Raw genomic sequence first — 12,705 nt, forward strand, 5'->3', positions numbered from 1 at the left:
TCTTCATCTCCAGTAGTTTGACATGTTTTACTAATACAATATTTGTCATAAATAGAGCTGTTATTTTAATAAATCTTTATTTTTCCCACTCTGAAATAAGATTTTCCGGTAAGTCAAACTAACAATAACTCAATTTTTTGTAGACCTTAGGCTTAGAGATTTGACTGTATATGTAAAAAAAAGTAAAGTATTTTTCATGAATACAAAAATTGCAAAAAAAGGTCACTAAATGTGAAAATTTGGAAAAACCTACAAATGGGTGGAGATTATATGTGTAAGGAACATAAATCATTCTTAACAGTTCTTTTATGTTTCATAGTATTACTTGATAATATGTTTTGTTCTTTTTAATTTTTACAATATGCCCTTTATTCTTTAATGATTTTCTTGTGTGTATTAAATCATAAATGAAAATCATATTCCTACATAAAATATGGAATTATTACTGTAAAAATGGAATACCTTCCACTTGCTTCTTTTCCATTCACCTGTACGAAACCAATACCATATCGGTGTTCCATGGACTAAAACATCAATATTAACTGACTGTATTTCAACATTTTTTAGCTCTTTTAAAGATGACATAAGCTCATGTGAATAATCAGCATCATCTTCTGAAGTTAGCAACACTAATACAGACATATTTAGATTCTTTCGAGCTGTAGACTCTACTGCACAAGCCTGGCGCCCAGATAGTACCTTTGCACCAGATGTTTCAATAAAGAATATGTGTGGACCCTTGATACAAAAACGGTTTGCTAGAACAATAATTCAATTCAAAAAGTATTATTTAAAACATCAATAAAGGGGAAAAATAATAAGGGAAAGTGCCCAAATACCATCCCCCCTAAACAAAATTGTTAAAATCTGAAAATTTGTTTAGAGTTGAAAATAATGTAAAAATTGATTTAAGTAACTCAACTGTATACCCAATAGTGCTGCAACTGTGATTGTACTAAATAAATTTGTTCTAACAAAAAAAAATAATCAAAATAATGCAAATTTTGGATTTTCATCAAAGTTGCCCTAATTTTATTCCCCTTTCCATTTACTACCTATACATTTATTTTTATTGGCGGAATTGATTAAAAGATCTCTTATAATATATTTAGAAATGAAAACATGTTTATGCATTTTTATACGTATATTAACCCTTTGCACTCGAGGCCTTTTCCGCTCGGGCAAACCAGCAACTCAAGACGATTTTCCGCATATTTGGTGAATTTCTTACAGCTAACTTAAAATGATTTCACACAATTTAACATTTAAAATTTTTATATTTTAACATTTTATATATTTTTATACTTCAAATAAATAAATAAAAAATAACTTAAAGAAATCTAATGGTTGTTTTATGTCTGAAGATACTTGTAGTCCTGGAGCTCTTTCGCCGGATACAATTTGGATTCTGTGTCCGTTATCCATTCTGAATTTTCTGTTTCTTCTGTAGAATCACTGTTGCTTTCACATTCACTATCTATTGCCCTGATTTTTGGCCTTCTTACACCTCTTACTTTATGGCTATCTTCATCACTGCTTTCCTCCTTTGTATCGTCAAGTATTCTATGCAAAGACGTAGTTTCATTCTTCATCAACGGTTAATAAAACTCATCTTCACTTGAACTGATTCCTTCATCGTATCCCATGCTTATTGGGCTCTGTAACTTTGAAAACAATATTCCTATTGTCACAACTGTCATGTTCGAACTAATGTGAAGATGCTTAATCAACAATAAATCTAAAAAACATATTTAAGATTAAAGATTGGCAGTTGTTTTATATGCATGTATTGTTGAATACACTCATGAAGTGATATTGCCCAAAACCAAACCTAAATAAACATAGTTACCACTCAAATTATCGCATCAAACCAAGTGGTGACCGAGAGTCACCTCTCAAGTGTAAACGGTTAAATAAGTTTATTTTATGCTTATGAATAAATAAATTATATTACATCTAAAATTATTTAGTCATCCAAGCAAAAATCGCAAAAAAAGTTTGTTTCGTTAGAGATAACACATCTCGTGGTACCACTTAAAGCATTTTGAATGCTTTACTAGTTTTAATATAATTATCTGTAGAGTCATACTTGTTTTATTTTTGGGAGATTTTGCTGACAATGGTAAAGGCTGATATTTATCTTGATATTTATGATAAGATTTTCCTTGGCCTTTGATTAGAATTTTTTCTCCTAGCACTCTTTCACAATTTTTTATTTTAAATAGAGGATTTCAGAGATTTTTATGGGGATTTCCTGTCACCAAGAATGGTCTTCGCTCTTGAAGATGTTAAGGTTATATGACTGGAAATTCCCTGATGTCTCTTGGATTATACATCAATTGAAATGATTCTAAGTAGTCAGGACAAAAATATATCACCAGTGCAATATGAGTGTTTTAAATCTGTCCCTTGGATGGATTTAGGGATTCAGCTATAGCGATATTTGTGACTGCTCCTGACTAGACCACTAAGATAATTGCAATGCAATCTTCAAGTGGCCAGCTATGATCATCAATCGCTAAGTAATGAAAAACTTATCACAAGGCACAAATATAACTGTTAAAAGTTGATTTCGCCCTGTAACAAGTTATAACAAAAACTACTTTTTAAAAATTAAACCTTATATGAAGAGAGTAAAGCAACTTAGTCACTGAATAATTCTTCACAATTTCATGGCACCCTCGCAAGATAGCAGATTTGTACATGCAAATTAGAAAAGGGGGCAAATGTAGGGCAGGGCACAGATTTTAGGTATTTTCCCTTATTATTGAATACAATTATACAATAAACACAACATAAAATCTCACCGGTGGAACATATCTTGTTGTGAGAGATATAGATGGCTTTTTTTCTCAGCCAGAGATATCAAGGAAACAGTTATTTTCCGGACATTACGCTGAGGTGAGCTCGGAAAGAAAAGTCATCACGTCTCCGCCGGGACTCGAACCCAGGCCCTCTTGCATACCGGGCAAGCATGCTACCATCTACACCACTGGAGACACATGAATCTGCCTTCCTAATTTCACGCACTGTGTCGTGAGGCGCTGAAGTAGAGGCATTAGTAGCCTCTCTTAACTTCAGGAAATGGCCCCCGGGTGGGACGGTTTAGAGAGATATAGATGGCTTTTTTTCTCAGCCAGAGATATCAAGGAAACAGTTATTTTCCGGACATTACGCTGAGGTGAGCTCGGAAAGAAAAGTCATCACGTCTCCGCCGGGACTCGAACCCAGGCCCTCTTGCATACCGGGCAAGCATGCTACCATCTACACCACTGGAGACACATGAATCTGCCTTCCTAATTTCACGCACTGTGTCGTAGAGGCATTCAGCGTCTCACGACACAGTGCGTGAAATTAGGAAGGCAGATTCATGTGTCTCCAGTGGTGTAGATGGTAGCATGCTTGCCCGGTATGCAAGAGGGCCTGGGTTCGAGTCCCGGCGGAGACGTGATGACTTTTCTTTCCGAGCTCACCTCAGCGTAATGTCCGGAAAATAACTGTTTCCTTGATATCTCTGGCTGAGAAAAAAAGCCATCTATATCTCTCTAAACCGTCCCACCCGGGGGCCATTTCCTGAAGTTAAGAGAGGCTACTAATGCCTCTACTTCAGCGCCTCACGACACAGTGCGTGAAATTAGGAAGGCAGATTCATGTGTCTCCAGTGGTGTAGATGGTAGCATGCTTGCCCGGTATGCAAGAGGGCCTGGGTTCGAGTCCCGGCGGAGACGTGATGACTTTTCTTTCCGAGCTCACCTCAGCGTAATGTCCGGAAAATAACTGTTTCCTTGATATCTTGTTGTAATTGAAAAAACAATTTACTATCTTTTATCACAGTATTCCTTAGATTGAAAAAGCCTTGTTGTTTTTTTTTCCTTAGATTATAATAATTTCTGATTATTAATAAGCAGAACAGTACTGTCACCTTTAGATATTCAGGACATTTAGTAGTTTATATTTCTTTTAGTTAATTTGAAGCAAGTTCACCACTTTTACATTTTCCCAAAACAAATTAAAATTTTTTAAAGGTCATGGAAAAACAAGAACATTGCTCCAAAACTTTAAATCAAAATATTGATACATTACTTGGGATAAAATGAAAGGTGGTATATCAATTAAGCCTCAACTTTTGTGATGTATGGTAATACCCAAAGTTATGTGATAGATGGAACAACAATAACCATGTTCTTAACCTTGGACACAGAAATTCAGACTGCTAGAATTCTATCAGTAACATCTACCTTTCATCAGTCACTGATTACGGTGACCTTTTAGTATTCCCATAAATACATTTCTTAATTTTTCAAGCCACTATGATAAAATCTGAATGATAATATAAAAATGAATGCATAGCCACAGTTTTTTAGGTGTTTCGCAAGGTTAGCATGACCAGTGATGATCTGTATAACCTGTCAAATCTGTTTTCTATTCAGTAAAATAAGTTTTTTGGCAATATTCGGTTGGGTTCCCAAGGCTAGCTTGGCCTGTCTGCAGTCCTGCCTCTTCCTCCTAACCAGATCATCGCCTGCCACTTTGTCTCACTGAAGGGATTTTAGCAGGGGGGGGGGGGGTCGGAAAAACCTGGGTCATGCTGGAAGCTGTGCATGTATGTGTTGGGTACCTAACTTGAAGTCTGTTTCTGTGTAATGCTTGGTATGTGTAGTGCTGGCATCTGCCATCAATTTTTTTAACTACGAGTGAAGTTTAATAATTGCACCATTGTATGCCTGTTTTGTGAAAAGATTTTCCAACGAGAACATTGGCTCATGGTCTCTCTATCCAGTGGGAGATATTGAAATGCTTGAACAGCCACAAAAACGATTCACTAAAAACCTGTCAGGCCTCTGCCAAAAATCTTATAAAGACTGGAATATCTGAATCAACACTCACTCGAATGGCACAGACTCTTCCTCAATTTAATATTGCTCTACAAAATACAGAAAAGAACTAATATTCATATCAATCGATCCTTACTTACATCAACTCAACGAGAGCTCACAAATTTACCATCAGAATTCCATTCTGCTGAAATAATATAAGGTACCATCATTTTTCCCTTAGCAAAGCTCATGTATGAAACTCATTTCCTTGTGAGATTGTTAGGAAACCAACAGTTCTTCAGTTCAAAGCCACTTCAACAAATCATGATCTGTCTCCATATCTATGATGCATGCTTTTTAACCTTATATTTTATTTTAACTCATCATGGCATTATTTTGCATAATTTTAGTTTTATACACTTCTTTTCAATAGTTTTAAAAGATATGTTCTTATTTTATCTGATACCACTTGTGTAGTTTTAAAAAAATTTCCATTTTCTCATCTTTTTTTTAAACACATTCACTTGCTTATTTTATTTTTGCATAATTATTTGTTTATTTATTTATATTTCTGCATTTTCTTTGTGATATAAGTGCTGAACTTGCCATTCACAAATGTTTTTAATAAATAGATAAATAGTAAAAAAGTTTGATTATAGTCATTTTATCATAAAATTAACTTTGCAAACAAAAGGCACAACATAATTAAAATAACAAAATCTCTCAGACTTGGGAAATGTGAGACAAATGTGGGTGAAAATTGCATAAATCCTACTCAGCAAAGCTTACCAATATGTTTTGGATAACAATTAATCAATCTCATTTAACTGTAAATCATATATAATTATTTCTTTGCCATGAGATATGCCTTCTAAAACAATTTCTAAATGTATGCATGTATTAACATAATCATAAATAAAATAAATTATTAAATAATTTTATTAGATTTAATAATTTTAATATAAAAATGCTTACGAGAAGTATGTATCACAGATCCATTCTTTTCACAATCATAATCAAAAGTAGCTTTGTACTCCAAATCAACACCATCTGAAATAAAAATTATCATTCACTTAAGAAAGCAAGTTTTACATAACTACAACTAAAAAAATTTCATGAATAAGTCTAGTAATAAATAGCAATTTTATCATAGGTTGCAATGAACTGATAGAAGACATGTGTTGCATTATGTATGTGTGCTGCGATATTGTTTTCAAAGATTTGGAGTTAGTTTTACAGCAATTTTGAAGGTATAGATTTGTGGAATATTGATATAAATTAGTATTGCAAGTCTTTTAACATATGAAGTTCCCTTGGAGAATTATACTATGTTCAAGAAGTTCCAAGAATTACTTTATTACAGAAGAATGTTTTAGATAGAACATGTTTATTTGGTGTTTCCTTCGAAGTAACTACCCTGTGCATGTATTTCTGTCACTGTTTATACACAGATGTAAATGCAGATTGCAAGCTTATTTTTGACACAGGCTCTAGCGCCTTCATCACTGCACACTGCAGTTCTTTGGAACCCAAGAATCGTTGCTCCTTAAGAAAATTCTTTATCCAAGGAAAAAGTCATAGGGGACAAAATCAGGGAAATAAGTTGGTTGTGAGAGTATCAAAATGTGATGTTTTAACAGGTAATCTGACACCAAGAGGGACCCGTGAAACATTAAAAATGGTGATCTATCACAACAATGTGCTGGCTCATAGATCCCTCCTGGTGTCAGATTACCTATCAAACATCACATTCCAATATTTCTACACTATGTAACATTTTCCTTTTTCCTTGGATAAATAATTTGCATAAGGTGTAACAATTCTCAGGTTCTGAAGTGAGGTGAGCAGAGACAAATGCGCTAGAGTGTGACATAAAGGGTTGCAATCTGCATTTACATCTTAGTATGAATAATTGGCAAAAATTCATAATTGCACAAGGTAGTTACTTTGAAGGAAACACCAAATAAACAGGTTCTATGTATACATTCTGCTGTAATAAAGTAATTCTTGGAACTTTTTGAACATAGCAGTATAATAGAACTGCCAGAGCAATAATCAAAGTAATTTCTTGTTTTGTACACAGTTCACAATAATAACAACCATCAAATATAATAAGCATCTGTGGGAGGAAATGAATAGATAAGTGTTAAAAAGCTTCCACTGGTATCTAAAACCATGCAGAGACCATAGCACATGAAAAAACTTTTCAAAAGATGTGGTGAAAAATCGCCATTTAGACCATATCTGAGTCATACCTTTTGTCTGCAAGGAACTCTGGGAGAGGAGTTGATAAGAAGAAAACAAGGGGAGGGGGGAAAGAAACAAGGGTTGCCACAAGCCTCATATATACAAGATTCCAGGGCATATGCAGGGAGAGGAGTGTGTGTTATATATATGGGGTATTTCTGAATTACTTGGTCCAGAATCTGCCATCTCACAAAGTTTTTTATTGCAGAGTCTTAAGTAACCCGAGTCTTCTTTCCCCAGGTTTTGGCACTTATAGCCCCAGGACAGATTAACATCCAAGTAGAGAATGTTGATCCATATCTAGTTGTCTCATGGGGGCTCCCTGGGGACACTTTTCCACTTAATCCTACATAGTACATTATACCTGTCCAATATATAAATCGATGTTGTACCAAATATTATCCATTGCAGGTGATTTCTCAAGAGCTAAAAGGCTAAGGAAGGGACTCATTGAACCATGATTGATTTACATCATGGTTTAATTGATACATTTGATTGATTTTAATTCTTAGTTGCCATTCCCTCAAACCATGTGAATAATTTTGTGTATGTGGCACTTTCTGACTAAGAGATTATTCACCAGGACACATGGTGAACAATTATGGTTGCATTTATGAGCATAGGTTGGTGGGCATGATTATAGAATAGAGGGGCATGAGTGAAATTAGTGAGGGGAGAAAAACACACACACAGGCTTTTTTTTTTCCAAAATCACCAAAATTCATCATGAACATGAAATAAAAGAACATGAATAAATTTTTAAGCATTATTCATTGAACTCATGATACTTAAAATAAAGAGATAAATTTGGATTTCATTACTTTACCTTGAATCATGCTGAAAACTACTATTAGGAAGCAAGCACCAACTCCAACTGGAACATATTTTGACATATGTGAAGGTTTCAGAATGCTGCAAATTTAGAAAGTAAACTTATAAAACTTAATTTAACACAAGTCAAACAGGGTTCATACAAAATTTTCAAAATGAAAAGTAAGGACTTTTTAAGGAGTTTCAAGCAGTTTTTAAGGAGTCATGGCAAACTTCATAACTTACAAATTTTACAGCAAAAAAAAAGGGCGAGGCACATATGCAAATTTATTTTTAATTTGTAAACAAACTTTCCCTCTTCTCAAAAATATAGATGTAGAAGTGGTTCAAAAATTACAAGTTTTGATTTGTTACCCAGCATCATAAGAATTAATAAAATAATCAATCCACATACATGCTTTCTGTCGTCACCAAAGTGTTCTAAAACCTTCAAGTATTAGTCAAAAATATAACTCATAACAGCATCACATAAATTATAAAAATTCTAAAAATGATATTTATTCCCCCCTCCAATTATTCAAAATAAAAACCACAGCCGACAAAGCTTTTTCTTACAAAGTTATTTATATTTGCAGCAACTCTTCAGGGTTCATACAAAATTTTCAAAATGAAAAGTAAGGAGTTTTTAAGGTGTCATGGGGCAATGCTCCCTCCGAAAAAAAAATTGCACCACTAGACAATAAAAGAAGCCCACATGTGAATTGATTTTCATTTAAATGTCTTTTTTCTTTAATTTCTATTTCAATGTTTCCAAGATTTCAACTTTCAGAATAAAGGGTATGATGGGTAGGAATTTCAGCTGAAAAGGAAGAGATATGCCTTGACTGTATGCGTGAGTAACAAGCAACAAGAGAACACAAATTCGAACAGTAACAGAGCATGATGATCAAGATTAGGTATTGAGAATTGTAGTAAGAAAGAAAAGAGAGAGTTGCTGTAGTATATAGTATTAAAATGATTTAAAGAAATCGGAAGTGATGTACTGAGTTTGCAATAAATTTTGTTTTTATCTTGCTTGAGCTATGGCCACTTCTGCCAGAGAGAGATGCAAATACAACGCCACAACAGGCAAAATGCCCAACGAGGTGGCTGAGAAAAAGATGCCCATAAAAATATGGATAACATATATTTAAAAAATACAGCAACCCAATTAAAAATGCAATTAATAAAAATTATAAACAATATATACACGTGATAAAATATTATATAATGCCCATAAAGAATGGGCAGATGTTAAACAAATAAGAGTTAAATCACTGTAAACTGTTAATGAAAATATGCTCATAAGCTAAAAAATAACAAAATCAAATCCTTTCTATACATTGTTTTTTTTTCCCAAAAAAGCCACAAAAAGGAATTTTAAGAAAACTCGTCCAGTTTTTTCTTCTATAAGTCATGACAGCTTCACATGATCTGCATTTGTGAATGAGTCAAAAAATTTTTATTAAAAATTAAATATTGGGGAAAAGTTTATGAACATAGCTATACAGCGAGGAGGGGCAAAGCCTTCCTGCACCCTTTGGCGGCAACACCTTTTTCTCTTCACATCATATCTTGTTTATTTTGTCCCACTTCATCAGAGTGATATGAAAAGTGGCATTTGAAAGCACCAGCTTACTGAGGAATTTTACAATCTTAAAGCAACAAAAAAACCAATGAGATTCATCAAGCACCCTTCCAAAATGGGTCAACTTCCCTCATGAGGGTCCCCAGCCTGGAGTCCCCACCCCATGAGTACCACAAAAAATTGTAATTCATATTCATTTTACCAACGACTAAAATCCAAGAGCCCCCAACCAAAGAGCGGGAAGTCAATATGCAGATTTTTTTATAGGCCCGATACATTGATTTATAGCAAACTTTTACTGCTAAAATTACAAAAGGCTGTAGCTGGTTTTCTGTGGTTCCCAACTTCAAGGCGCGAATGCGAGCCGATCTCCAGTTTAAAAAGTCTCTCCATAGAGAGCAAGAGACCTACAAAGGAGTACAAATGTAATTCTATCATAACACATCACTAACTTCACTTCTGAAATATAGATGGCAGCACTGAAAAATCAAACACTACATATGCACTCAGACTGTTAGGCACACACACACACTTCCAGCACAACTCCCAAGGTAGTAAATTGCCCATAGATGGTAATAGACCTGAGTTGTGCTTGGTTTGAAAGAAAGAAAGTCCCCTCCCTCCCCCCGGAAATCACTCACTCAAACAATCTGGGAATGTGCCGCGGGCCGCTCAATTGAAGTAAGAATTTGCCACAAGCCACTTAATTCATCTGTAAGTGTACCGGCGCCACTTGAGGCAGGCCACATTTAGGCCATGTGTTGAGCACATGTATGCTTTAAAATAAATAAGGGGTTGTTCAAGTATTACGTCAACAAATTTTCAGCAATTTTTGACTCACCCCTCTTATCAGAAAAAGTCAGTAAAACTCTCACCCTCCCCCCATGGCCCCCACATGCTAGTGACGGGCCCCCAGGCCAGGATTTTTCGCGGGCCCCCTACCCCTCCCCCCGAAAAATTTTGTGCACCTCCCTTGAGAAAACATTATGGTGTATTTTTTATGAAAAAAAAAAGAAACTCCTTCCGGGAAGAAAAAAAATGTTGAATGCCCTTCCCCCCCCCCCCCCCCATGAGAATATCCTGCATACGATACGGCATTTGTATATGCAGCAAAACATCGCTACAACACGCGATAATCGATAATAAATACATCTACAATTATATTTTTTTCAAATCTTGTTTGGAATTGCCTGGCTTAATGTTAAACTCTCAATACAACGACACCATCTACTATGATAAACGCCTCTATAACCCGATATTTTTAGGAGAATTTTGAAATCGCTACAACAATATTTTTTATATTTTGTTCAAAATCGTTTTGAATTTAATTTTAACTTTCGCCACTTGTTCTCGTTCTTTTGAAGACGTCTGATGACATCAATATTTTGCACTAAATGATCACCGAAAGCTAACGTTATTTGTATTGCTGCACTATGTGTACGACACAAAAGCATATGCGGTAAACTTCTGTACAGGGACATCTAAGTGAATTTTATAAATAAACTAATCAATTACAATTTTTTGTAACGAATAAATACATAAAAGCGTATTTTCCGATGATATTAACAATGCCGATATAGAAAAAATGACAATAGCATAAATTTGATCACACGTGAGGATAATGTTACCTCTTTAATCCCTCTACCACAATAATTTTTTTTGGTCCGTAGAATATTGTTATATCGAGGTTTCACTGTATATTTAAACTAAATAATAAAATATAATTGTGTGTGTGTGATAAATATTATCACATTTCGAGATATGATTATGGGATGTATATAATTTTACGCAATACAATAGAGCTCCCCTTTGGGCCAGTTAAAAGAACGAATTGGTTAGGCAATATGGTTTTCCCATAGAAACTTGTGATTGCCATTTTCACGAGGGTGGGGGGTTACGTTCTTTTTTCCTGCAATAATTTTATAATAATTTTCCCTATAATCTCGGCTCGGGGGGGGGGGGAAGGTTAGAACCCTAAACCCCCTTTGCATACGCCAATGGTGATCGTGATCCATGGTCGGCAGGGAGTCAACTGGGGGGGGGGGGGGGGACAAAAGCCGGTATCTTGCCCAGAACCAGAAGAGTGAGCAAAATTCACCTTTTATAGCCTCTTCTTCAAAATTACAGGGGTGGGGGGATGTCAAAATATGTGCTTACCTCAGCTGATCAAGCATTTGGTTGAGGTCCTGATGGCTAGTGTTCAATGTCAAAGTCTCTCGATTAACGATAATACCTCTATTATGGTATTTTCTTCGTCCGCAGAATATCGTTATATCGAGATTTCACTGCAGTTTTATCATGCATAATACTAGCTACAATACCCGACGCTGCCCGTGTTTTCTTCATTTATTGGGAGGATTGGAAAGTGACAAACCGTTACAAAGGAATAAATATATAATACTGGCAGGATTAAAGAAGTGACAAGCCATTGTAAAGGCACGTGTAAAACGCATTACTAGGGAACCACGGTAACCAAAGTAAACATTCCGAAAGTGATTGTTGAGGCCCAGAAACCATTGTTGCCCGACGATTTTTCGTCCATTTCGGGTATCTGCCCTTCTCTGACGAACTTTTAAAATAGCCTATCGTTTAATCCGGGCCCTGTTTGGTATATATCCAAATTTTGGCGACGATCGATCTAAAATTGTGGATTTGTATAGAGAACACACAGACAGAAAATATGTGCATATATATATATAGATATATATGCACAGTATTATATTTGTCCTTAGTTTCTCTCAGATAAGATATCCACCACATCTCTATAGTTCCGTTGTTCACCAAGGAAGCAAGTATACTCATACTACACCAAATGAAACTACTGTAGAATCTCTACACATGACGAACCAGTTTGAAACGTGTTTTACACAAAACAAAATTTCTATCCAAACGTTTAACTTCAATTTAGAACATCAAAGATTATTCCTATAACGCACGGGTTCTCAAACTGTGCGCCTCCAACCTTTGTCATTGTGTGAGGTTTTCGAAAATATTCTTTGTTAAACAGCTCTGGAGAGCCGGTGGAGCTCGCAGATAAGCATTGAATAGGGAAAAAGGGCGCCTTGCTCTAACGTGAAGTTATTCCATGCAATGATTTTTTTTTTGATAAAACGAAGGCGATTCACAACAGGCGTGCAAAAATAATAAATAAATTTAGTGAATTAAAGAGTTAAAATAATAATACTGAAAACTATTTTCATTGGCCTTGGTTGAAGCACCGGCCTGAAAAATTGTGTGTGAGAA

At 35.2% G+C, this 12,705-nt stretch overlaps 1 protein-coding gene and 4 non-coding genes across 9 annotated transcripts in view; 2 read left to right on the plus strand and 3 right to left on the minus strand.

The window, feature by feature from the left end:
- Window positions 1-12,705, minus strand: part of LOC149084895 (lactosylceramide 4-alpha-galactosyltransferase-like) — a 59,200-nt gene that overhangs the window by 12,534 nt on the left and 33,961 nt on the right. For all 5 annotated transcript variants that reach the window (XM_089232631.1, XM_089232630.1, XM_089232627.1 and 2 more), the window contains 3 exons: window positions 7,891-7,976; window positions 5,793-5,867; window positions 463-758 (listed from right to left, as the gene is read on the minus strand). In XM_089232631.1, the coding sequence (XP_089088757.1) occupies window positions 463-758; window positions 5,793-5,867; window positions 7,891-7,976 (457 nt within the window). The remainder of the gene's footprint in view (window positions 1-462; window positions 759-5,792; window positions 5,868-7,890; window positions 7,977-12,705) is intronic.
- Window positions 2,927-3,000, minus strand: TRNAT-GGU (transfer RNA threonine (anticodon GGU)). The gene has a single exon. It is a non-coding gene; the product is annotated as a tRNA-Thr (tRNA).
- On the minus strand, window positions 3,207-3,280 carry TRNAT-GGU (transfer RNA threonine (anticodon GGU)). The gene has a single exon. It is a non-coding gene; the product is annotated as a tRNA-Thr (tRNA).
- TRNAT-GGU (transfer RNA threonine (anticodon GGU)) lies at window positions 3,375-3,448 on the plus strand. Its single transcript has one exon. It is a non-coding gene; the product is annotated as a tRNA-Thr (tRNA).
- TRNAT-GGU (transfer RNA threonine (anticodon GGU)) lies at window positions 3,655-3,728 on the plus strand. Its single transcript has one exon. It is a non-coding gene; the product is annotated as a tRNA-Thr (tRNA).

This window comes from Pholcus phalangioides, unplaced genomic scaffold, assembly GCF_987345545.1.
Source record: "Pholcus phalangioides strain wild (caught in Gottingen) unplaced genomic scaffold, Ppha-v1.0 ptg000007l_1, whole genome shotgun sequence".
In the NCBI taxonomy this organism is placed as follows: domain Eukaryota; kingdom Metazoa; phylum Arthropoda; class Arachnida; order Araneae; family Pholcidae; genus Pholcus; species Pholcus phalangioides.